General features: G+C 37.9%; 1 protein-coding gene across 3 annotated transcripts; it reads right to left on the bottom strand.

Annotated features, from left to right (window-relative positions):
- Positions 1-320: 320 nt before the first annotated feature.
- Positions 321-26,211, bottom strand: LOC128458197 (nuclear GTPase SLIP-GC). Of its 3 annotated transcripts, XM_053442931.1 has the most exons (30): positions 26,136-26,211; positions 25,022-25,136; positions 24,294-24,375; positions 23,795-23,907; positions 23,318-23,351; positions 23,112-23,195; positions 22,764-22,847; positions 22,200-22,283; positions 13,740-13,833; positions 12,404-12,620; positions 12,098-12,286; positions 11,458-11,655; positions 10,811-10,986; positions 10,524-10,611; positions 10,356-10,434; positions 10,153-10,274; positions 9,703-9,876; positions 9,449-9,606; positions 9,240-9,357; positions 8,857-8,965; positions 8,618-8,751; positions 8,334-8,415; positions 7,242-8,241; positions 5,393-5,469; positions 4,664-4,745; positions 4,124-4,236; positions 3,904-3,957; positions 3,663-3,696; positions 3,463-3,546; positions 321-2,269 (listed from the first exon to the last, which is right to left on the bottom strand). In XM_053442931.1, the coding sequence occupies exons 3-23, from the start codon at positions 24,358-24,360 to the stop codon at positions 8,171-8,173; spliced, it is 2,475 nt and encodes an 824-aa protein (XP_053298906.1). In that variant the 5' UTR covers positions 24,361-24,375; positions 25,022-25,136; positions 26,136-26,211; the 3' UTR covers positions 321-2,269; positions 3,463-3,546; positions 3,663-3,696; positions 3,904-3,957; positions 4,124-4,236; positions 4,664-4,745; positions 5,393-5,469; positions 7,242-8,170. The 3 variants fall into 3 exon arrangements, with proteins under 3 accessions (XP_053298906.1, XP_053298905.1, XP_053298907.1); XM_053442930.1 differs by lacking the exons at positions 25,022-25,136; positions 26,136-26,211 and adding an exon at positions 24,563-24,656; XM_053442932.1 differs by lacking the exons at positions 321-2,269; positions 3,463-3,546; positions 3,663-3,696; ... (5 more) ...; positions 25,022-25,136; positions 26,136-26,211 and adding an exon at positions 24,563-24,656 and having other exon boundaries at positions 8,618-8,764.
- Positions 26,212-27,604: the final 1,393 nt, after the last annotated feature.

The raw sequence follows: 27,604 nt of genomic DNA, 5'->3' as shown, positions 1-27,604 counted from the left end.
AATTTGATAGTTAAACCTGAAGACGAGACAAAAATATTTTTTTTAGTGATAATCAACACTAAGGCATTTTTTTTTTTTTTTTATATATATATATATCAACATTTAAAACTTAACCAACCTTACACGGGTGAACGCGTGTAAAGAAATTAATGAGGTCCTATTTTTAATGGTTTTAGTTGCATACATGCTTTTGAGTAGAACTAAAAATATACTTTACATTAGTTAAAATGTAATGAACTGACTTAATATAACTGTTAAAAGACCAACACAAAATCCAAACTTCTGACTCAGTGAGCAAAATATAAATAAAATACATATAATCAATATGAAGACTATTTTTATTTTAATAACAGAGTAACATTTCAATGTTTTCTTGTTCCGACTGAGGAATTCAGTAATTTCTTTGAAATATTTCTTGTCCATGAGTACTTCAACAGATTTTATATTCCCAATCTTCTCTGTACGGTGCTGTCATCTTTCCACGAGCACCAGCATCCTTTATCTTGTCTCCAAATCAGAGATTTTATTCCTGTTTTACATAAGTTTAATTATGGGTTCATTGGCTTTATTAGAAATTACTTCAACTTCATTCAAATGGCACTTGAAACACAACATTATTGATCCAAAGTACTTTACAACACAAAAACAACTGTGAAATCTAAAACAAGAACAAAAATATTGCATTATAATAACCACTACCTACACCAGTAACAATAATAATAGAGAAACAATTCAGGCACATTGAAAGGCTGATGAATAAAAACGTGTTTCCAGATTACTATTACAAATTTCAGGGGAGGATCGGATGATGGAAAGGGAGAGAGTTCCAAAGGGAATACAGTTTTACTACCATCGCAAAAATGATTGAAGCACCAAGTACATAGTTGGTAGTACTTAGTACCCAGTGTCTGAATTAATCAATGACGTGTTTTGTGTGGAACATCAACCAGTCAGACTACCATCTCACATTCCTTTAAAAGGCCTCATGCACTTGTACGCTGGTGGATTGCCATCATGTTTTTATCAAAACAAACTTGACTCAGTACGTGCTAATTAGTTTTACTCAGGACCAAATGAAAATGACAGATAATATTGTTACTGCTTTAAATATAATGGGTTTCTCTACTGGACTATGGTTTTAGAACATAGGACAGGATTGTGAATTTCACTTGTATGTTTGAAGGTCTTCTGCACAAGTAAAGATACCAACTGCTAGAAGTTTTTAGCAGATGTTACTGACCACCAACAGTTGTCAGGGACGGATCGTCAGCGCCTAGCATCAGTAGTTGTTTTGGCCTTAAAATGAAAACAGGCCTAGGTGTATGTTCCTAACAACTTGGGGCCCAGTTAAGATCGTTCCTACTGGTCATGAGACATTGGCTGCAGCGTTCTGCTGTTTCTTTTATGGTCTGGTGCAGAGCTTGTTCGTGGATTCCCAGATCTTCAAGCAACGTGATGGTGGATGTTGCATTACGACCCGTGCAGCCAACCTCCACAGGGCGAACTATTGCTTTCCAGCCTCGTTGCTCTGCCATAGATGCCACTTCTGCATACCGAAGCCTTTTCCTCTCATTCGCTTTGTCAACAGCATCGTCCCAGGGTACTGTCAATTCTATTAAGTAGACAACGCGGATGGTATTGGACCAGAGTACCAGATCTGGTCTTTGTGTGGTGGTGACAATGTGTGATGGGACTTTTAGCTGCTGGTCTAAATCCACCAGCATTTCCCAGTCTCGGGCATGCTCCAATTGCCCACTCCTGGTCAGTGGAGTAGACGCTCGCTGTTCCTGTTCCCTCTTTGTTTTGGATGGCAAGGCATTGTTGGCAGTTCTCTTTGTTTCAATAGTTGCTGCCAGGCATTTAAGTACTTGGTTGTGTCTCCACGTATACCTACCTTGTGTGAGACTTACTTTACAGCTTGTGAGGATGTGTTTGAGGGTAGCTCGGGTTAGGCATAGTGAGCAGGATGGATCTTCATTCAGCCACTGCTGGAGATTTTGGAATGAAAGCAGGAAGCTTTTGCCTGTTTCCATTTCCCACTGCCCCTGTTTTGCCTGAGTTACAGCCTGAGCACATCTTGTTGCCTCCTCCTGCCGGAACTCCGGGCCTACCAACTTTCGGCATTCTGATGGTGGTACCTTGTTCCAAAAAGGCCTAATCTGGCCTCGGCCTAAAACGCCCCTTCCTTGTTGAACATGGCCCACAACGTCAGCATGCTTGAGTGCTGCATCTGCCTGTTGAGTTGCTACTTTTGGTTTCCATTTCATTCCTGTTGTCAGAGATAGAAATTACTCACTGCAGGAAATCATTGAGCTCTGTCTTCTCTTCATTTTGAAGTTTCATCTTAACATTTTTCATTATGTCTTTCATTATGTCTTAGTAAAAAAAAACTATTAAGCAGGACCCATGAACTATTGTTTCCAAAATTTGGAAAATGAGAAAACAAAGTGCCTCATCGGACTTTGACTCGGGCCACCATGCAAAAAAAGGAATTAAAAAAAGAACAGTTATCTTGTTTAGCATATTTTGCTTTAGAAAATAAATCTTATTTTATGAATTATAACTTTAATTAAAAAGATATTCAGCGATTATTGAACACATTTTAACCCCAAACTCCTTGGTTTCCTTTATTTTAGAGGTAAGGCCATTTGAACAAATTCATAATTATAAAATCTAACAATAAATAATTGTATCAATTTCTATTCATTGAAGATGAGTGCTGCCAGACTGCCACATTTCAAACCGGAGGGCAAGGTCAGTTCAACATAATACATGCAGAGCAATAGAAATAATTATTGTTATGTTATACGGTTAGAATAACTGGAGTATTGGATTTTTTACAGTTTTTGCAAAAAAAACTAGCTCAGTCGAAAATTGCTTCTTAGTCTGTCAATGAATCACAATGTAGAAAGTGGTCTCATCCCGAATGAGAGACGATAGATGGTTCTGACTTTTCAAAGTAGCTGAATTTTTGTAATGTTTAATTAAAATAATAAACCTGAAGCAAGAACGTTTTTCGGGGTCTTAATTTGAGACAAAGTTATTGTTTTTTAAGAAATTGTGTCTTATTTTAAGGCTTATTAGGCAGATTCTCTTCTGATATCTTACATCAGTTATATTTTTTTAATTCTGCTCCTTCTTATCAAAGCCGTAAAATTAATGTAATTGTTATATTGTTTCTTGGGGTGCCTATAAGATTATATGGACTTCATTTAACTTTACTTGACTTAAATTGAAAAGATTTCATGAATAATTTCATACTATTACAAGACGACAGTTTTGATTCAATGAGAAAAAAAAACATAATATTTGAGTATTTATAAAAACAGTCATAATTTTAGAAAACACAAGATTTAAAAACCGGTAATATCTGTACAAGGACATTTCCATATCTAAGATATTTTTGCATATTTTTAGTTTGCATATTGAAAGTTGCTATTGTTGATGATCGAACATAAATACCTGCTGCAGAGTTGGGCCGTTTACGTTTAACACTTGGTGACTGGCATTTGCTGGACTCCTCTCTAGGATCCATATCCATGTTTCCTTGTTTTTTATATACATAAATGGAAGCAAGAAAAAAGTTGTTACAAGTTCTTCTCAAAATATTGAAACGTGGTCTCTGTCTCGCTAATAATACGATAAGATTTAAGATAACTCACTTGTATCATTTGCTTCACTGGTGGATGGCGAAACCTGAATATGAACATATACATTTGACTCTTAAAACATTTAATCAAGAAACATCCAACAGAACGAAGACTTTTGCAATTTGTACTTGAAATTGAGTGAGGCAATTTATTTGTCAAAAAATTATTTCAGCAAACACGATAAATATAATCTGTATGACTGCAATAAACGGTTCAGATTACACTTAACTGTGCAAAACTGTACGTAACTTACTTGTGTAGCTGAATTCATGGTTTCCTGTTTTGTTGTAGATGTGTTATTTTTTTTCTAGAAATAATAGGAAACATTCGTTAATCCATAACAACAGAGACCTTTTATAATACTCTTTATCTAGAAGCATCAGCATTATCAGAACTTTTAACACAAGTTCATTCTCCTTTGCCTGTCATATCCACAAGTATTAGTTTAAATCGTCTACAGTGCGGAGTATTACCTTTAACAACTTAAATTGCTGGATGAATGTTTTCCTTGGTCCAATTTTTTGGATTAATTCTTTGATCTCTTCATCCTCAAGATTGTAAAAGTGGTCCTCATCGATTCCTTGATCTGTACAAATATTCAGGTGAAACAAATTGTTATTGTTTCATTTGGAGCGAAACGGGTGTTGGCACACTTGGGTGTTGACATGTCAGTCTCATAGAGTTATCATGGTTGGATTAGGTCATTGCATATTTGATTTCTGGTTGGACATGATTCAGTAGCTCATTGTACTTAGACAATTCTTTCAATTACATACACACCTACACAACAATCATTCCTATCAAGTGAATGAACGTGTCCTTAAGTCTGTGGAAATGAAAAGGGTTTTCTATTGCTGGTGCTTCTCATTGGTATTTAACACAGACTACATGTACACTGAGACTAATATGTCAGTATTAAACTCCTCAACAAAGGTGCAGAATTTTTATGTCTGTGTTAGTCGGTGATTCATTAATATATCTGTGCCCCCCAAAGATACATGGTTATACTTTACCTTTAAAAGTCTGTATCAAATCGCTGAGATCCCACTCACTTAGTTTGTTACAAACAAAATCATCCATGTCGAAGAAAAGATACTGAAAGGAAAAACAAATAGTGAATCGGCCATTGTTGCTTTGACATTAGTGAAATGTATCAGATTGAATATTGATTGATGAGTGAAACAAAATCCATTGGAAAGTAGATTAACCCAAATAACCAACTGTTTAAACTGCACCTGTGTGTGATATTGTCTGTGAGGTTTCAACATATTTTAAATCATTCTCAAAACTAGACCATCGCCAGAAAGGTTGGACATAACTTGGAGGATTTAGCAAGCAAACAAAACAGAACCGAAACACCTTGAAAACAGCTACACTCAGTTCATTTGAGCAGCCCCTACTGGCCATCCATCAACATCACATGATACTTAACTCTCGTTTACGGTCAAGAGCTGCATCACGGTGATCCGTTAAATCAGATTCCATATACGTGTGCGTAAGAGGGGAAATAATTATATTAATTAACAATGTTAAACTATACAGGTTATACAGGAGGAGACAGGCTGATCTTCTGTTACTCCTCTTCTAAAAAACTTAGTTTTATGTTTTATTAGTTATTGAATCGTTTGTCAAAGCAAAGCAGAGACAACAGAGTGCAGTCCGTTTCTACACACACTGTTTGATGTATTATCTTCATAATTAATTTACTGGTGAATATAATGCAATCAAGTGGTCGTACTTACGTGTTCCCAGATCCTCTTCAATGCACATATAGGACTCCAGGTGAGCAACTCTTCAAGTTCAGTCCCCGCCCTTCCGTCTACAAAGCAGATTCAGCCAGTTTAAAGGAAGGGCTCACTGAAAATATGAAAATTCACTTATAATCTATCTATTTTTCAGGATGTTCAAATGCAGCCTCATAAACTCTGTAGCGAATCAAACACTAAATTAACGTCATGTACTGATCAGGTCCTGAGAACTTGAAGAGTGTTCATTAGTTAACGTGTAGGCAGGTCAGCAGGAGAGAGGAGGAGGAAACAGGAATCTCAAGCTCGGTACAAACCAACCGTCTGATCTGGCAGGTGCACACATAGATTTCAGGGGGGGCTTGAACTAGTGCCCTTTTTAATTTAAAAGGGAAATATTATGAAAATTCCTGGCACTCGTATCTCGTGGAGGAGGGAGGATGGGTGAGCGGGAGAGGGGGTAGGGGGGAGCTGGCTCATTAGCTTTTAAAGGAACAGGCTCTCAAAACAGGTCACTCTGATGAGGGCTGTTTAGACAGGGTAAAAAGGTGCTGTTTTAAATGATCCTTGTGGTATTTTGACCAAAATATGTTACAGACATTTCATTAAGACCCCAAGGAACCATATCAACTTGTGGTAAAATAGAGTAAATATGTCCCCTATAAATAAATAAATGTTATACTCCAATGAATATAGTGATTTAATTAAAAAAAAGAATCTGACTTCGACGATTTCCGACTGATCACAAGTTATTAGGACATGTACAGGACTGACGTTTACTTTGTGTTTGTTTGGTTCACTCCAGACTTTGAGAAACATGTTTAAAACTGCGACACAACACCAGACATGACGTGACGCACACAGTCAGGACGTCAACCTCACTGTTGCAGAACAAGCGACGCCCTCTTAATCCAGGAACATCAAATGAATTCATCAGCTTTTTATAAAGATCAATTCTAAGTGAAGTATGAAGACTAACTGGTTGACCTGCGGAGTAATGCGCCTCATTGCAGTGACGCTGCTAGGGGGGTGCAGGTGGGGTCCCTTTGATACAGTAAATGCTATAATCAAAGTTTGTCCTCTTAAGGTTTAGGTCCAGCACACAAGTCTAAACTATATGAATGTCAAATCAGTGTGAAGAGCACTGACCAAACTCATAGACTTACTGTTACAGTCAGATTTTTGAATTCAAAACCTTATTTTGTAAATCTCGATTTTATTAAACTGATAAAAAAGCAACCACATGCAACCAGTAATCTAGGAAATTGTGGATGTGATACATCGAATTGCATCGTTGTGCATTTGAATGATTAACTGCTGAATCGTAATGGAATCGTGAGGCTAGTGAAGGTGCACTAGTGAGCACCTAGTCATCCCAGTCAAGTCAGACAGGATGGCAGCATCTCCCAGCTCCTCTATCAGTTATGCTGGTACCAGTTATGCTGGTTTTTCTTTTCTTAGGTGGAGCTGAGTGGTGATTTTCAAAGGACTAAGGTGTCAGGGCCTCGAGTTTACAACTAATTCGGCCAAACACAACTATAGTTAACTTTTGTTAATGTATACACATTAGTTACTTACTTATTGTGCTTAATGTAGAGACACTACAGGTGAATACAGTCAAATTTGTATCTATCAATCACCACCTTGAAAAGCAAATTAGGCAATGCAAAAATGAATATATATCAACATTTTACTTTATTTCATTACTCACTAAAATCCTGCTAAAACACTAAAATCTTCCTCACAAATCTGTTAACCTTAAAAGCCAGCAGAACAAACAATAGAATGTGAGATGAGACCAGCAGTCTAACCAAAGGAGGGCCCAGGGGTGCCAACAGTTACTCACCTCAGGTGTGTCACAGCAACAATGATACAACATTCTAGTCCCTGTGCTCTCACTCACATGCATTATGTGGTGACTTCACCCGGAGTGCTCAGCCTCACAACAGTGTGGCACTAAGCTGCGCTCAAACAAATGATATGGAAATTAAGAATATAACCAAAAATATATCTGTAAACAATATAACCAATAATGGCGTAACCCGGTTGGACTAACAAAGAAAATTCAAACAAACAGTAAATGCTTTAATAAAGGAATAAAACCATTGTTGCAGTTGATTCCACCGCGGCTTCCCCACAGCAACCAGAGATGAACCACTCGCTTTTCAGCATCTTTGTTTCTTAGTCACAGACGTAAACATACATTTAAAACAACTTAAAAATGCCAGCAATGATTGGCTTCAGAAAAAAATGTCATCCGTATTTATAGACCATCCATGTGTCTGCATGCTCTGTTTTCTTGCCTGAATCATTCTTGCTGAATGCAGGTGAAATTTCTCACACTTCCTTTTCTGCTTTCCAGAACACACCAATAATCATTTATTCAATATATTTAGTCAAATCCCCAAAATGATAAAAAGTAGAATAAAATAAAGTCATCTGAGATCATAATTCGAAAAGCTAGAAGTTTATGTCTAATCCAGCCTATAATTAAAACTTGTATTCAAGATCTAAGATTCACGTTAAACATCCTTAAATCAGGAGCACTCATGTGCCAATCAAGCAATACACAAGAATCTAAATAAAATCAAACAAACATTAAAATCTCTGCATGTAAGATACAAAAAACAAATTCAAAGTACACCCAAAGAGAACCAGGATAATATCTTGATGAAAATGTGTGTTATAGTTGTGTAATGTGTATGTTTGTTGTGTTATTCTTGTAATATGTTGTCATTGTTTGTCATTGACAGTAAGGAACATCTGTTTGAAAGCTCAGTTTGGATTTGGGTTGGCTTCCAGTTGACTGTAGAATGTCTCCACCCTGTCAAGCTCTACTGAAACATCTAAAAAGCAAACAAACAAAAGCTTATTGTGTAAAATATGCACACTATCAATGACACTACAATGAATAATTCTATCTTGATATGTTTTCTACCTGGGAATGAGAAGTCATCGGTCCAGAGTGACAGCTGGATTGATTCCATCAGCGTTTCCTCCAGCGTTTTCAAGATTTTCCCCTAAATCAAAACCATCGGTTACTTTTCACTCACACAGACAAATTATGTGTTCAAGATTTGCTGAATCATACATTCATTAACTGTTTAGATGTGTATTTAGATTCAGACAGTGACTGGAACAAAAGCATCTTTCAAAATGATACACACACCACTTGAATATTATAACCTCGAATTCTAGAGAAAGATATGAAATCTGACATACCCTCAACTTCTTTAGTTGCTTCAGCATGTTGTCTTTCGCCATCTGAAACATGGTGTCCTTTACATCATGTACATGTTTCTTGATTGTGCACCTCATGTTTTCCAGGGAGCCGACTCCTTTAATCACTGCTGCGTCTGCAATAGAACACTGTTGTAAAAAAAACATGTTTCTGTACAATCATGATGCAAATGTGAATTTTTTTAGCTGCAGGTTGTACATGCTATGATCTTCTTTATCACCTGTGTAGCATTTCTGCATGTTTTCCTCAATTGTCGATGTCAGACTGCTGTAGACTTTTTTCTTATCCTCCCGGATGATTTTTTTGAGTTTTGCCTTGAGTTTTTCCTCCTGAGAGAGGGAGAGAGAGAGAGAGAGAGAGAGAGAGAGAGAGAGAGAGAGAGAGAGAGAGAGAGAGAGAGAGAGAGAGAGAATCTTCAATGTGTTGTTGTAAACATCAAAAAAGATATTTGAAATGAGTAGAGCTCAACACAATACAAAAAAGAAATATGTGTATACTTTCAAAGGAAAAACCAACCCAAGTGTCACATTAAGGTGTTGAGCCAACAAGTGATGCCAGAGCAGCTTTGAATCCCCATGTTCACACACACACGCACACACACACCTCTGTCTTGAGAAAACGCAGTTGCAGACGAACATCTTTGTAGGTTTTATTCATTCTCTCTGTGTCCAGTGAAAATGAATCAATGGCGCCCTTGAATGGTCCACTTTTGTCTTCATTTCTGAAAAAGTTGAAACGCTTACGTTATATAATACATCCTATAGACAATTAAACTTTGAAAAAATGTATGTTGTCATTAAGTAATTTCTCACGGGAAGGTCATCTTGAATTCCTCATCAATGCTGCCAGTCAGTTTTGAACTTAAAGTAATGTTGATGTTCTTTTTCTGTCCTTTCTTTGCGTTGAAGACGCCATTGTTCATAACAGCAAACTTCAATCTCTTGTGGAAGGCACTGCCATTTTCTCCTCGCTGTGGGGAGAAAAAATATTTTGTCATAAATATTACTCAAATAGATATGTGAAATAAGTGTGAAATAAGTTATTAAATTAAAGTATAAATACATACAGGATGTAACATTGAGAGCATCTGTCTTTCGCATGAATCTTGTGATTCTTCAACCCCCTCAGTGAGGCATCGTTCAAAAGTCCTGTAAATCTTGACGATTGTTTTATTGAGTTTTTCGAGTTCATGCTGCATCTTTTCTTGAAGGTCTCTGCAAGCCTTCATTTTACTGTCAGCCTAAAACAAAACAGAAATTAATTTTAAATGATGAAATTTACACTGGTCTTGATTTTGACCATTCTTGATGAAAACAACAACCAGGTGGCCACACACACACGTCTGAGAAGGACCTGTAGACTCTTTCAATATTAATTTGGCATTAAATAAAGCTATTTCACTTCTCCATGTTTAAACTGCATCTTAGCATATAGCTTTGTGATGCTAATGTTATTTTCTGGGAATGTAAATAAGAAGGATTTAAAACATGACAGAGGTTTCATTACTCGATCTTACCACGCCCCTGAATCTTGTCCCTTGAATCAGAGAGAGAATCCCATGAGCTCCAGACACATAGTTTAATGCCTCTGAGTGATTGTTATTCAGACTTTGCAGAACATCCCGAAGTTTGGGAATTTCTTTAAAAAAAAATCACAGTTTTGGATCACTATTTAAACTTGATATACACATGTCATGACATGAAGAAATACTTTACCCACCGGTGTCATCTAACTGTAGATGTCTGCTTTTATGAAACTCCTTGCAGCTCACAGTGAACACTTCGAATGAGAATTGTTTCTGAAAGGAATAAGGGTTTGATGATGATGAGGCTTGAATTCAGGACAATCTGTGTTGATCAGATTTTCTGTTGGTCTGCAGAAACTCACGCTGGATTGTGGGTATTCTTTTTGGAATTCTGCGTTCACTATGCGCTTGGCTTCTTGGTTTCTTTTGAGCACAAGATCACGAACTGACCTACAAAAAAATTGGGGAACTTCTTTTAAGAGCTTTGGGACCATCTAGATATAAACTCTGGATTATATCTGCCAGGTAGATGCTGAACTACTCTATTGCCTTATCGTTTACAGTTATTCTCAATGCTGACACAAGGGTCTGCTCAACAGCAGCACAAAGTCAACAGAAACTCATACTTTTAGAATCTTAAATGACTTACTGATCATCGGAATCATCAACATTATCAGACTTGGTGCAGATGAAGTGAATGCGCTGACACTCGCCACCATTTCCGATCAGGCTATTGGCATTTTGCAAGATCTCCCAAGCGTCTTTCTCTGCTAAAGCTCGATTAATGTCAGCCAAAATCCACACAGTAGAACAACTTCCAACCATCTGACGAGGCATAATAATAAGTTAATTATGAACAATTAATTATCAATGCTTTGTAATCAATACTTTGTAATAACAGTTTGACAGTTCCCAGATAATACATACATTTAAGATTAATTTATTAGTCCAAAACACATGCACGCAAAGGCACTCTCATGCAGGTAGGGAAATTTAACTTCTGCTTTTAACCCATCTGGTGCAGGACACACAGAACAGTGAGCGACCATGTACGTAGCCCGGGGAGCAGATGTTGGGGAAGTAAAGTGGCACTAGACAGGGTAGGGAGACTCTTGGATTTTTGGACAGATCAATCCAGGTTCGTCTTTTGTTGTCTCTCCATGGACTCGAACCAGAGACGAACCAGAGACCTTCTCTGCCCATAGTCCAAGTTTCTACCACTAGGCCACCGCCTCTCCGCCATATATTTAATGCAATATTAAATATAATAAACAGTAGTAAATGTGAATAAGTGACCTTTCTCCACATGTTGTCTCTGCTCTTGTTACGGTCTCCATTTCCTGGAAGGTCCACAAGTGTGACATGCTGGAGAAGTTCTTTGTTAGGCAACCTGACCGTCACGCATTCCACTAAGGGCCAGTACTGTCTCACTCCATCTCCTTCCTCGTTTGAGGCACTTATGTACTTGACAATTTTTTCACTTAGCTCTTTAGCCTGAAAAAATAATAATTAATTGAGGAAAAACAATGCAGATAATTATATTTATAAACATTTTCAAAGTATTAAGAAAACTGAAACACTATCATCGAAAGTAATAAAGATTAAGTGTTTATATTTGAAAATTAAACCTGAAGACGAAACAAAAGTAACATTTTAACTGATTATGAACACTTCAGTATTTTATTATATATATATATATCATTATTTTAAACTTAAAAAACCTTATATGAACGATAAAACGATAAACGATAAATGAATTAGGTCCTGTTTTAATGGTTTTAGTTGCATACATGCTTTTGAGTAGACCTAAGAATACACTTTGCATTAGTTAAAATGTAATGACCTGACTTAATATAACTGTTAAAAGACCAACACACTGTGCAAAATCTAAATAAAATCATAGAAATCAATATAAAGACTTTTTCATGTAACTTACAGATTCACATTTCAACGTTTTCTTGTCCGAACTGAGGAATTCAGGAATTCCTTTGAAATACTTCTTGTCCATGAGTTCTACAACAGATTTTGATTTGCAATCTTCTCTGTACAGTGCTGTCATCTTTTCACGAGCATCATCATCATCATCCAGAAGATTCATGTAATTCCACAACTCCTCTTCCCAGTCCTAAAACAGACATTAAATATCAGGTTAGTGGAATTAAATGTTATATAATGTCTGGCAACTGGATATTTGCATCTACACTGTACACAACTTGTAAAAAGTAAAGATCAACATGCTCACCTCTTCTTTAATGAACTCTATTTCTGCCTCATACTTTTTGCTGTCGTTGTTTGCCTCCACTTTGAACATGACTGAGGTGCATGCACAGACGCTTCCAGAGGGCAGAAGATTCTTCTCTCCAACGATGGCATTTATCAAAGAGCTCTTTCCAGCCCCAGTTCTTCCAAAAACACCGACCAGCATCCTTTTTCTGGTCTCCAAATCAGAGATTTTATTCCTGTTGTACATAAGTTTAATTATGGGTTCATTGGCTTTATTAGAAATGACTTCAAATCGTGTTTCAAATGGCACTTGAAACACAACATTATTGATCCAATGTACTTTACAACACAAAAACAACAGTGAAATTGAGAACAAGAACACAAATATTGTCATTATAATAATCACTACCTACACCAATAACAACAATAATAATCCACAACCATTTAGGCACATTGAAAGGCTAATGAATAAAACGTTTTTTTCAGTTTACTATTAGATGTTTCAGGGGAGGATCGGATGATGGAAAGGGAGACAGTTCCAGAGGGAATCCAGTTTTACTTCCATCACCAAAATTATTGCAGCACCAATCACATAGTTCAAAAAAGTAGTACTTAGTACTGAGTATCTTAGTTAATCATGGACGTGTATTGACTCAGTACGTGCTCAATAGTTCTACTCAGGACCAAATGAAAATGAAAGATAATATTCTTACGGCTTTAAATATAATGGGTTACTGTACTGGACTATAGTTTTAGAACATAGGAGAGGATTGTGAATATCCCTTGTATGTTTGATGGTCTTCAGCACAAGTTGAGATGCCAACTGCCAGAAGTTGTTAGCAGATGCTAGTGACCACCAACAGTTGTCAGGGACAGATCGTCAGTAGTGCATCCTCCCAGGGTACTGTCAATTCTATTAAGTAGACAGAGTGGATGGTGTTGGACCAGAGTACCAGCTCTATAACTAGTGAGGATTTGTTTGAGGGTAGCTCTGGTTGAGCATAGTGAGCAGGATGGATCTTTATTCAGCCACTGCTGGAGGTTTTGGAATGAAAGCAGAAAGCTTCTGCCTGTTTCCATTTCCCACTGCCTTTGTTTTGCCTGAGTGACAACCTGAGCACATCTTGTTGCCTCCTCCTTCCAGACTTCCAGTCCTATCAACTTTTGGCATTGTGATGGTGGTACCTTGTTCCCAAAAGGCCACCACTGGCCTAGGCCTAAACCGCCCCTTCCTTGTTGAACATGGCCCACGATGTCAGCATGCTGGAGTGCTGTCTTTGCCTGTGGAGTTGCTACTTGTCTGTCCATACTTGGTGTCCATTTTAGTTCTGTTGTCAGAGATTAAATTTACTTACTTCAGGAAATCATTGAGCTTTGTCTTCTCTTCATTTTGAAGTTTCATCTTGACGTCTTTCATTATCTTTTTCACTTTACACGTTATGGATTCCTCTGCCAAATACAAAGTAAAAAACTATTAAGCAGGAAAAAAATTTGGACAATGAGAAAACAAAGGGCCTCATCACACTTTGACACTGCAAAAAAAGGAACTTAAAAAAAGAACAGTAATCTTGTTTCGCATGTTTTTCTTAAGAAAAGTAATCTTATTTCATGAATGATAACTTTAATATAATATATTTTTTTACCACAAACTCCTTTGTTTCCTTTTTTTAGAGGTAAGGTCATTTGACCAGATGCATCATTTTAAAAATACATCAAATAATTGCATCTATTTCTATTCATTGAAAATGAGTGCTGCCAGACTTCAAATCAGATTTCAGATTTCAAACAGGAGGGCGAGGTCAGGTCAACATAATACATGCAGAGAAATAATTATTGTTATGTTATACGGTTGGAATAACTGGAGTATGTGTTATTTGACTGTTTTTGAAAAAGCCCTAAATCTGTCGAAAATTGCTTTTTACTCTGTCAATGATTCACAATGTAGAAAGTGGTCTCGTCCTGAATGAGAGATGATAGATGGTTCTGACTTTTCAAAGAAGCTGAAATTTTGTAATGTTTTAATAAAATAATAAAGTTAAAGTAAGAATGTTTCTCAGGTCTTAATTTGAGACAAAGTTGTTATTGAAGAATTGTCTCATTTTAAGACTTATTAGGCAGATTCTCAATCTTACATCAGTTATATTTTGAAAATTCTGCTCCTTTAGGAAAAGCTGTTCTTATCAAAGCCTTTAAATAATTAAAAAATGTGTTATATGTTATTGTTTCTTGGGGTGCCCACTAGATCTTATGATATTTTTACCTCAGTCTTGATTTAACTTTACTTGACCTTAATTTAATAGATTTCATAAATAATATCATAATATCACAAAAATACAGTTTTTAGTTAATTTGAAAAAAAAAAACATATTATTTGAGAATTAAATAAAAAAAGTCATAACTTTTAAACATTAATGAAAAAAAATGTTTTTAGGTATTAAGCAGCAAGAAATTCGCTGGAGAGCCACTCATTTAGGATCTAAAATCTTGAACCAATATAATTGTGTCGATAGAAACTGTAAGGGAAATGTAACATGTGACCATAATATAATCATGTTTATGTATACTTGGATTGATCATCATTGAATCTCTAACAAATGTAACTTTGGTGTTGCTGTTTCCTGTAGAACTGAGTGAGTGTTGGCCTGATTACTCCAGTCACAGTAATCTAATTAGTCCGGACACAGTGTGATAGTAACTAGCTATTCAGGCATTATGATTGATGTAAGGAACTACTTTGATGTTCCTTACACAAACTCACCTAACAAAGACCTTACAGCACGGGGGATTTGTGGTGGTTGTAGACACTAAGAAGGGATCTTGGAGACAGATGTTACACTCCAGGGGTCTGAGAGCAGGGGACAGGATACCCGTCACCTATTTCCTTTATATCAAAGAGGCTGATCAATAAGTTTGTTCCTCTCTAGGAGCAGCACTTCAAACATCTTCAAGCTCCTCCTGTGTCATTAACTGTTTAACAACCCCCTCCCGAATGGGTGGGGTTAGCCAAATGTATAAATACCAACCACTGTCTTCTGTCTGGGTGCATATGACAAACTCAACTCTGTTGTATGTACCATGCTCGAGCATTAAATGTGTGACAATACTGTAAGAGAATTGTGTCTCGTTTCCTCCTTGCTAAAGGTGGGATTGTAGAAATTGCCACGACAATTTGGGGGCTTCGTCCGGGATGCCTAACTCATTCACGCTTCAAACCATTCTCAAGACCAAGTTTAAATCTGCGCGCAGTCGGTGAGGGGATTTTCTTTTTATTAATTATTATTGCCCAAGACCCGAAGTCTACCTCTCCTGAAGGGCAAGTCGTAATCGACTCCCAGGGTGAGAAGAGGCTGCTTGTGAGATTATGGAATGAAGATTGTTCGATACGGCATCTGAAATTTTTCTTTGAAGGAGGATACAGTATTGAAGAGCACGGGGTGACGCGTGAGGTAGAGTGACATTACTTAGGGGTGATGACCCATTGATAAAGGAATTAATAAGAATAATATCAATTAATGTCATCTATGTGCTGGTAAGTGAGTGACTGCGAATTTAATTTAAATGGGGAAACTTAATAGCAAACCTTTTACTGAAGTGTGTGATCTAATGGGATGTGCAAAAATTATGTGTGAGAAACATGGTGATGGCTCCTGTAAACAGCTTCTGGTGTGGATAGAAAAGTTTGCATTTTCTGAGAACGGTAGTTTTCGTATAATTCAAAAACAGGCGCTACATGTTGAATTGGGAAAATATGACCAAATGAAGGGTAAAACTAAATAAATTAGATAGCATTGATAATGTGTGATTCAGAATTGTTAAATGTAACAGATAAGTAGTGAGCAGGGGTGCAAGAGGGGGGGAAGGGAAACTAATCAATGTCCTCAGCTCTCACATTCACAGAAAGAACTGGATCTCCTCCCTGCCTCAGCCGCTCATCAGAGCCACCTGAACCAACAGCCTGCTATCTCATACCGAGACCTCCAAGGACAGTCTGCCTCAACAGGACGCACCACATCAGGCGCAGCATTCGCTCCAACTCCATGTCACCAGAATCAGGGTGAGGCTGCTGCAACCATCGCGGCACAAGACAGTCTTGGGTCGGACAGACTCAGTCCCATCTCAACAAGAACAAGAGCAGACGCAGATGCAGTGATGTATGTCTACAGAGGCTGGACACCAGAGGAGATGTGCTGAATTTCCAGTGAACTGTCAGACATAGCGTCACAAGGAGGGCCTGCAATTTTCGAAGTACTGTCCCAAATTGTATAACAGTAAAGGCAGACTTTGAGAGAAACCAGAAGTCTCTTGCTCCACAGCATGAAACTGAAATGGCAAGGGGCCAAGTATAAAGGGACTGGCCAGGGACAGACATGCGCTATGACTGGAGAACAGATGCTGTTTCGCGGACATTTGAAGAGACTCTATGAGAACAACCTGCTGGAAAGGTGGTCAAATCTATTAAAGTCTTCAAAGATAACCGCTGAATGTTGCCACCAGAAGACCCAGACCACTGTGCGAGAGACTGTAACACGACAAGGCTGAAAAGGAGATCCACTGGACTTATTTTTCACGTATCCCAGAGACTGCACAGAGGATGAGGCATGGCTTGAGGCAGAGGCGGAGGAGACTCCAGATTCAGGTGAAACGCACCCCCAACACCACACGTACAAACATTACAAAGAATTGTTTAACATGGCAAAAAGCAAGTGGATCTGAAGTTTTACCTGAAATATCTCTACAGGTAGCAGGCAAAATATCTCATTTCTGGTTGATTCTGGGGACGCAAAACAACATTATCTTCCAAAATTGGGTGGTATATATATATTTTCACTGTTGGGGCATCAGGCACCAAAATTAAATAATCATATACCACACCACGGTCTGTTACCAAAACAGATGGGGATATAAAATACATGTTGACTTGTAAATTTGTTAGGAGGACACCAAATGTGGTCTTAGGCTTGATTTTTGCAGTGTAAACAGGAAGGGGTTTAAGTCACCAGAACATGATATCCATAGTGAATATGTACAACCAGATCATGGTTAGCCACTGTACCTACACCAATGGGACCTGTTACCCACTGGGCCAAGGTATATAACCTCAGATCTGCTTGAAATAGCACACACACACTGCGTCATGCAAGTATCTGACTTACATTGCACAGCAACAGTTAGTGAAGGAACAGACATTAAAAAAAAAAAAAAAACTGGTTCCAGGAAGATTAAAGAAAGCAATTGTATTAGTAGTGATTTGGTGTATTATGATAATAGATTGTAAGCATTGACTGTTGTGTTGACCCCACAATAGGCAAATCTTTAATATACTTAACCCATCACCAGATATATTTCTAGCTAAAGCAAATGATGTGCAGTGGGAAAATTTGGCACACATGGTCACTGAGTGTTCACAAGATTGTAAATGGGAGGATAGGGGAGAAGGAATTCAATATTCTTCCTCAATGCAAACACACAGATGCCCATTTTCAGAGCATTTTTATGGGGGAAAACAAAAATGTGTATTTAGAACAAACCGCTAAATTTAAACAAAAGGTTTGCAGTTTAACAATTGACTCTTCAGAGTTACAAAAAGTGCAACAAAATGTATGGACTAATGATAAGTATGATCTGGGATTATTTTAAACTGAACATCTCAATGTGACACCAAAGAGCACATAACGTTAATGTTCGAGCGCACATCCACTCAATCCAGAAGCAGCAGCAGGTATAACACCAGAATTTTAAAACTGGTAGAAAACCGGAGTCATCATTCCATGTGCACACTCACCAGTAAGAATGCCTATTAAATAGATTAAAATAAAACAAAAAAGAGAGGATAATATAAAAGATTCTCTGGTTCCACCAGAAAGCATGTAGTTTTTGTTTATTTTGAATTGTTTATTTTGCTAATGCATTTTTCAGTGTCCCAGTTCATCCACACTCTCAGTATTGGTTTGCTTTCACAATTCCGGATAAATCATATACGTTCAGACGTATGTCCAAAAGTTTTGTGGAATCCCGCGCAGTCAGGTCACGGGTTAAGCAAGGGAGTCTGGAGGACTTGGCATTACCAGCGGTAAGCAAGTGAGTCTGGAGGACTTGGCATTACCAGCGGTAAGCGCGCTGATATAAATGTTGATGATTCGATGATTTGTTCACCAACAACACAGGCCTTTAACGTCGACACAGTAGCATGCTAAAATATCTTGCAGACCAGGGCCACGAGGCCAGCCTGGCTAAGCTGCAATTTGTCCAGAAAACTGTAACTTTCCTAGGACACAAAATTTCTAGTAGCGGTAAAAACATTGAGCTCAAACGAGTGGAAGCCATCCTAAAGATTCTAACACCACGTTCTAAAAAACAATTAATGTAATTTTTTTTAGGGATGATGGACTACTGTAAACAGTGGATCTGTGATTATGCATCCCTGGAGGCTCCACTCCTGTATGTTATGCATGGCCAAGGACTGACACCAACCGACAACCTGACGTGGATGACAGACGCTGACACAGCATTTACCTAACTACAACAGACTGACTTCGACACCTACACTGGGACCACCAGATAAAAACAGATCATTTACACAGACTGTAAATGAGGAACGGGGTTTCATGACAACAGTTTAGTGCAAACGACCAGTGGCGTATTTATCCTCCAAGAAATTAGATAGCTTGGCATTGGGTCAGCCTCTCTGTCTAAGAGCAGAATGATATCAAGAGGTCACATTGTTAATGCCATATTCTGGATCGTCCATTCTGCTAGAGCAGCAACCTAATTCTATTAACAGCCATTTTACTCTGTAAAGTGTGAAGCTCACACTAAAGGTGATTCTGTTTTTCAACAGGTAATGCTCAAGCAGATACAGCAGCAGAGGAAGCGGCAACTAACCAACATACTGTCATTGATATTCCTTTTTCCTTTCTCTCACAGATTTAGCAGAAGCACAGAGCCATGCTAACAACATAGAGAAAGCAGAATGTAAATGTTTTAACAATGTATGTCAATCTAAGGACGGCCGTCCATGTGTGTTTAAATGTTTATTTGTTGTTTTGTTTGTTTCTGTTTCATTGAAAATTGTCAGGGTTTCACAAATTACTCCTTTACGTTTTATTTCAAAATGTTAACATTTTCTGACAGGCAACACTACAGGAGGCCAGGACGTACAAGCCCCTGGCCAACCGTTTGATCACTTGCAAATGGGTTGCATTGAACTAACACCCTGTGAAGGAAAGGAGCATTGTCATGTGGCTGTTGACATGTTTTCCCTACAGGTAAAGCAGATGCCTCTGCAGTCGCAGAGGTGTTAGTGTGAGAAAACATTCACCCTAGAAATCCCACATGAAATCAACAAGGGGTGGAGCAGTTGAAAGAGAACATTGGAACAATTCAAAACAAATGGTCAAGTGCTGTGATGACACAGAACTCTCATGGATCAAAGCACTACCGGTAGTGTTTACTGACCATGAGAGGGAGGGGAAGGGCCCGAACAGGTATGTACTGTGTGGACATAACCAAAATGTTGAGCCTTATACACACAGGTAAATGCAGCAATCCCGCAACCAGCAGAGAGCCAGTTGCATAATTGGAAACCAGGAGACTGGGTGCTGATATAAGTCCGCCACTTGAGACGGAGGCCCAGGGAGAAAGTGTCGCTTCCCTCACAGACGAGGAACAAAGCAGAAGAAAGACGACAGCTCTCACTGAGATGTAAAACCATACCAACAACCAACAGCTGTTGCAGATAAAGGAAGAAACGGCGAGAAAGAGACAGAAGGAACTAAAAAAAAAAAAAATTAAAAAAAAGAGAAGAAAGACCAGTACCAACTCATCATAAACCAACCCGACAGTAAAATGGACATCATTTATTTTATCTTATAATTATTTAACAGAGCGCACAGACCAAGTGAGTTCAAAACTGACTGTAGAAAATATCCAAATTCAAGATCATTGTGCATGCTAGCTAGCTTCAATGACACAGAATGCTGGCCAGTAAGTAATCCAGAATATACTTTTTGCGTCATGGCAGGAATGTGGATAGCACCGAGGAAAACTCAAACCCAAATAATACTCTTAGAATTTAAATCTGAATTATTGTTCAAAGCCTATATTTTCATCTAAATCCTCTATGTCAAATGTTTCTTCTGTGTACAGGATCCTAGCCAAATAATTACAGCAAATGCTTATTTTAAATCAAACAAAAACTGTTTCTTTTAACAGACAGTCTGCACTGCCAGAGAAGGTGTATTTAGTCTGTGGGGACCAGTGTTACAGCTGCTTACCAAGAGAATCCCACAGTCGTTTGTTCATGTTTTTGATTGCTATTTCTGTTATCACTTGTAAGATTGGTCTGATACGCAAAAAATGCACTTAGGCCATTGTTACCACTATGCAAATTGACCTCTAGCCTATCTTAGACTGGATTCCACCATATGATGACGTTGATAATATATCACACAACTGAAGTACCCTCAATCGTCAACTTCGGACAGAGTGGGATTTCCCCCACCTTATAAAGTGTTATTGATCCATAATGATCAAAATGACGGATTGTAAGGGAAATGTAACATGTGACCATAATATAATCATGTTTATGTATACTTGGATTGATCATCATTGAATCTCTAACAAATGTAACTTTGGTGTTGCTGTTTCCTGTAGAACTGAGTGAGTGTTGGCCTGATTACTCCAGTCACAGTAATCTAATTAGTCCGGACACAGTGTGATAGTAACTAGCTATTCAGGCATTATGATTGATGTAAGGAACTACTTTGATGTTCCTTACACAAACTCACCTAACAAAGACCTTACAGCACGGGGGATTTGTGGTGGTTGTAGACACTAAGAAGGGATCTTGGAGACAGATGTTACACTCCAGGGGTCTGAGAGCAGGGGACAGGATACCCGTCACCTATTTCCTTTATATCAAAGAGGCTGATCAATAAGTTTGTTCCTCTCTAGGAGCAGCACTTCAAACATCTTCAAGCTCCTCCTGTGTCATTAACTGTTTAACAACCCCCTCCCGAATGGGTGGGGTTAGCCAAATGTATAAATACCAACCACTGTCTTCTGTCTGGGTGCATATGACAAACTCAACTCTGTTGTATGTACCATGCTCGAGCATTAAATGTGTGACAATACTGTAAGAGAATTGTGTCTCGTTTCCTCCTTGCTAAAGGTGGGATTGTAGAAATTGCCACGACAAAACTCTAAAACGCCTTTTAATAACAACAGATGTAAGTGATGACACCTTACAGTCAATAACCATCAAACATTTCCTTCTCTACAAAATAAGCAACTTCCTTCAAGTCTGAGAGGATCTTTCCTCTTTTAATTCTTGGCTTGATACAGGATAATTGGATTGAATGTAACAATATTTGATACAGGGCTCTTTTTGCAGTGTAGTCAATGACAAAGTATTTTTTGTGGTGAAGATTTAAAAACAGGTATTTGCGCTATAAAGACATTTTCATATCAAAGATATTTTTGTTTAATTTTATTTTGCATTTTTAATACTTGGTGACTGGCATTGGCTTGACTCCTTTCTAGGATCCATATCCATGTTTCCTTGTTTTTCATGTACATATATATAAAGGGAAGCAAGACATTTTGTGACACAAGTTCTTCTCAAAATATTGAAATGTGGTCTCTGTGTAGATGATAATACGACAAGATTTAAGATAACTCACTGACAAAGTATTTGTTGTGGCAAATATTTAAAAAAAGGTATTTGCTCTACAAGGACATTTTCATATCAAAGATATTTTGAATATTTTTAGTTTGCATATTGTAGGTTGCTATTAATGAGGATATAACATAAATACCTGCTGCAGAGCTGGACCGTTTATGTTTAACACTTGGTGACTGGCATTGGCTGGACTCCTTTCTAGGATCCATATCCATGTTTCCTTGTTTTTCATATACATATATATATAAATGGAAGCAAGAAAAAGGTTGTCATTACATTACATTACATTTCATTTAGCTGAAGCTTTTATCCAAAGCGACTTACAGTAAGTGCATTCAACCCCGAGGGTACATACCAAGGACGACAAGAATCAAGAAAGTACAATTTCTTCAAAAATAAAGCAAAACTACAAAGTGCTATAAGTAAGTGCCCTTTAAGTGCTACTAAAGTGTTAGTTTCCAAAAGTTGTGTTTTTTTTGTTTTTTTGTCACAAGTTCTTCTCAAAATATTGAAATGTGGTCTCTGTGTAGATAATAATACGATAAGATTTAAGATAACTCACTGACAAAGTATTTGTTGTGGCAAAAATTTAAAAACAGGTATTTGCTCTACAAGGACATTTTCATATCAAAGATATTTTTGCATATTTTTATTTTACATATTGTAGGTTGCTATTAATGAGGATATATAACATAAATACCTGCTGCAGAGTAGGACCATTTACGTTCAACACTTGGTGACTGGCATTGGCTGGACTCCTTTCTAGGATCCATATCCATGTTTCCTTGTTTTTCATATACATATATATATATAAATGGAGGCAAGAAAAAGGTTGTCACAAGTTCTTCTCAAAATATTGAAATGTGATCTCTGTGTAGATAATAATACGATAAGATTTAAGATAACTAACTGACAAAGTATTTGTTGTGGCAAAAATTTAAAAACAGGTATTTGCTCTACAAGGACATTTTCATATCAAAGATATTTTTGCATATTTTTATTTTGCATATTGTAGGTTGCTATTAATGAGGATATATAACATAAATACCTGCTGCAGCGTAGGACCGTTTACGTTTAACACATGGTGACTGGCATTGGCTGGACTCCTTTCTAGGATCCATATCAATGTTTCCTTGTTTTTCATATACATATATTTAAATGGAAGCAAGAAAAAGGTTGTCACAAGTTCTTCTCAAAATATTGAAATGTGGTCTCTGTGTAGATAATAATACAATAAGATTTAAGATAACTCACTTGTGTAATTTGCCTCACTGGTGGATGGCAACACCTGAGAATGAACATGTATATTGGACTCTTAAAACATTAGTCGAGAAACATCAATCAAGAAACATCCAACAGACACAAGACATTTTTTTACTTGAAATTGAGTGAGGCATTTATGTGTACAAAAATTATTGAGCAAACACGAAAAATAGAATCTGTATGACTGCATAAACGGTTCAGATTACACTTAACTGTGCAAAACTGTGTGTAATTTACTAAAGAAGCTGAATTCACGGCTTCCTGTTTTGTTGCAGTTGTGTTACATATTTTTTAAAGTAATTATAGGAAATATTCGCTAATCGATAACAGCAGTGACATTTTTATTAATCTCTTTGTGTCCATCTAGTGGCATCAGCATTATCAGTACCTTTAACACAAGTTCATTCTCCTTTTCATGTCATATCCACTGGTATTTGTTTATATCGTCTTTATGGTGCGGAATATTACCTTTAACAACTTGAATTGTTGCATGAATGTTTTCCTTGGTCCAATTTTTGGGACCAATATGTTGATCTCTTCATCCACAAGATTGTAAAAGTGGGCCTCATTGATTTCATGATCTGTACAAATATTCAGGTGAAACAAATAGTTATTGTTTCATTAGGAGCGAAACGGGTGTTGGAACATTTGTTGGTTTAATCTTAAAGGATATGTAAGTCCCACAGAGTTAACATGGTTGGATTAGGTCATTGCATATTTGAATTCTGGCTGGACTTGATTTAATAGCTTATTGTACTTAGACAATTCTTTCAATTCGACACACACCTACAGCACAATCATTCCTATCAAGTGAATGAATGTGTCCTTAAGTGTGTGTAAATTAAAAGTGTTTTTCTCATACGTTGTGAACACAGACTATGTGTGCACTGAGACTAACATGTCAGTATTAAACTCTGTGATTCATTAATATATCTGTGCCCCCCAAAGATACATGGTTATACTTTACCTTTAAAAGTAGCTATCAACTTGCTGAGACCCCACTCACTTAGTTTGTTACGAACAAAATTATCCATGTCCAAGAAAAGAAACTGAAACGAAAAACAAATAGTGAATCGGCCATTGTTGCTTTGACATTACTGAAACGTATCCGATTGAATATTGATGAGTGAAAACAAATCCATTGGAAAGAACATAAACCCAAATAACCAACTGTTTAAACTACACCTGTGTGTGATATTGTCTGTGAGGTTTCAACATATTTTAAATCATACTCACAACTAGACCATCGCCAGAAAGGTTGGACATAACTTTGAGGATTTAGCATGCAAACAAAACAGAACCGAAACACCTTGAAAACAGATACTCTCAGTTAATTTGAGCAGCCCCTACTGGCCATCCATCAACATCACATGATACTTAACTTTCGTTTACAAGCAAGAGTTGCTTCACGGTGATCAGTTAAATCAGATTCCATATACGTGTGCGTAAGAGGGGGAATAATTATATTAATTAGTAATGTTAAACTATACAGCTTATCCAGGAGGAGACAGGCTGATCTTCTGTTACTCCCCTTCTAAAACAGAACTTAGTTTTATGTTTCATTAGTTATTGAATCGTTGGTCATAGCAAAGCAGAGACAACAGAGTGCAGTGAGTTTCTACACACACTGTTTGATGTAATATCTTCATAACACATTTACTGGTGAATATAATGCAATCAAGTTGTCGTACTTACATGTTCCCAGATCCTCTTCAATGCACATATATGACTCCAGTTGAGCAACTCTTCAAGTTCAGTCCCCGCCCTTCCACCCACAAAGTAGATTCAGCCAGTTTAAAAGAAGAGCTCACTGAAAAATGAAAATTCACTCATAATCTATCTATTTTCCAGGATGTTTAAATGCAGCCTCATAAACTCTGTAGCGAATCAAACACTAAATAAACGTCATGTACTGATCAGGTCCTGAGAACTTGTTAAGAGTGTTCATTGGTTAACATTTCAGCAGGTCAGCAGGTGATAGGAGGAGGAAACAGGAAAGTCCAGCTCGGTACAAACCAACCGTCTGATCTGAAAGGTGCACACATAGATTTCAGGGGGGCTTGAACTAGGGAAATATTATGAAAATTCCTGGCGCTCGTATCTCGTGGAGGAGGGAGGATGGGTGAGCGGGAGAGGGGGTAGGGGGGAGCTGGCTCATTAGCTTTTAAAGGAACAGGCTCTCCAAACAGGTCACTCTGATGAGGGCTGTTTTAGACAGGGTAAAAAGGTGCTGTTTTAAATGATCCTTGTGGTATTTTGACCAAAATATGTTACAGACATTTCATTAAGACCCCAAGGAACCATATCAACTTGTCTTAAAGTGGGCAAAATATGTCCCCTTTAAATAAATTAATGTTATACTCCAATGCAGCTAGTGAAGGTGCACTAGTGAGCACCCAGTCATCCCAGTCACGTCAGACAGGATGGCAGCATCTCCCAGCTCCTGTTCCAGTTATGCTGGTTTTTCTTCTCTTGGTCGGAGCTGAGTGGTGATATTCAAAGGACTAAGCTACCAGGGCCTCAAGTTTACAGCTAATTCGTAATTTATAACTGGTTGTTCTTAATGTAGAGACACTACAGGTGAATACAATCAAATCTGTATCTAATAATATCACAATCACCACCTTGATATGCAAATTAGGCATTGCAAAAATATATTTATCCACATTTTACTTTATTACATTACTCTGAAATCTTCATAACAAAACTTTTAACCTTAAACGCCAGCAGAACAAACAATAGAATTTGAGATGAGACCACATATGCAGTCTAACCAAAGGAGGGCCCAGGGGTGCCAACAGTTACTCACCTCAGGCGTGTCACAGCAACAATGATACAACACTCTAGTCCCAGTGCTCTCACTCACATGCATACGTTGTGACTTCACCCAGAGTACATGCCCAGCCTCCCAAAAGTGTGGCACTAAGCTGCACCCAAACAAATGATAGGGAAATTACAGTACATCTACTGCTGTACTTTTAAAGTTTCTATTCATTGATACTTTAAAAAACCTAGTATAAGAGTAAGCTGTAATACATCAGCTTTCATTTTTACAATGACCTCAACACATGAGCTGAGTAGGACCTAGAAGTTTTTTTTTATATTGGAAAATGTTTTTGCGCTGTGTCAACCAGCGTGTACAACAATCATTTGTGTTTCACATGCAGGTTCAAGTATGCAGATTGTCCCCCATGCTTCTCACCTTGTGAACACTAGAGGGCGGTATAAGTCAATGTTTTGCCAAACAGATGTTTTGCTTCATCCCTCCAGTATTTAAGTATCTTTTAACCCTGAGTTCAGCATTAACTATGCTGATGATTGCAAGTTCATCACTACCGTGTTGGTAGTGGTATCTTTAGTTTCTGCTGAAACCATGTGACTCAGCTGGATGAGAATATATTCTGTGTTATGCCAAACGTTCACATTATTTGGTTCAACCCATTCAAAACAAGGAAGGTGGGCTAGACAAACCTCTTTGTATAATGCTGCAGAGTTCAATGGCATCACAATTTGCACCCTCCACAATGATCATACTCTTCACTCGACACATCTTTAGCACAAAATAGAAAATCATAACCATCATGAAGACAGGACTCGCTGCTGGACTGTTCCATTAGATTTCATTACTTTACAACCATAGAATCAAAATGAACACCTCCTTGCCACTATGTCAATACTAAAAGCCCTGGCTACTACATTGGATTGCATGAATGGCGGTAGCTAACTCTGAAAAATATACTGACAACTCGGGTGACTCTGCGAATGAGCGTCCCTGTTCACTTGAGTGCCAAGCCCAGCTGACCAGACCTTTCCATGACCCTGCTCAGTGATGACAGCTGCACCCAGTGTCCATGGAACACCACATAATTCCAGAATCGACCGGACAATGGTTCCTTCAAGACAAGGTCCTTCAAGACAGAGAGACCTGGTCTTCAGCAGGGCCTGACTCAGCTCCAGCCACCCAGGTGTGCCCCGCTCGCACTGGCACAACAACTCTTCTATTTATGATGTGTTTACCTCACTTTACCTCATTTCCCCTCATTTCCCTGGTCTATATTTGCAGTCATGCTGAGCAGTCTGGGATTTTCCTGTTTACAGGTTAACTTTCAAACATCAGACAAATCCAGAAAAACAGATTAGTGGTCACCTTGACTTTGTGGATGTGAGAATTATCAAACAACAACAGGAAAGCTCTCTGTAGCAAATAGACTGAAGGAGTGCCACAAAGATGAGAGGTGCAAAACAAAAAAGCATTTACACAGGTTGGTGCACCTTTGG

This window comes from Pleuronectes platessa, chromosome 16, assembly GCF_947347685.1.
Source record: "Pleuronectes platessa chromosome 16, fPlePla1.1, whole genome shotgun sequence".
In the NCBI taxonomy this organism is placed as follows: Eukaryota; Metazoa; Chordata; class Actinopteri; order Pleuronectiformes; family Pleuronectidae; genus Pleuronectes; species Pleuronectes platessa.
The sequence above is the reverse complement of the archived record's forward strand: the minus strand, read 5'-3'. Positions and strand labels throughout refer to the sequence as shown.

Coding starts and splice junctions, on each gene's coding strand:
- LOC128458197 (XM_053442930.1), bottom strand. CDS start 24,592: ATGTCCAACCTTTCTGGCGATGGTCTAGTT. Junction 9,607..9,702: donor TGCTCTCAATGTTACATCCT/GTATGTATTTAT, acceptor TTCTCCCCACAG/CGAGGAGAAAATGGCAGTGC. Junction 8,242..8,333: donor CGATGACTTCTCATTCCCAG/GTAGAAAACATA, acceptor TTTGCTTTTTAG/ATGTTTCAGTAGAGCTTGAC.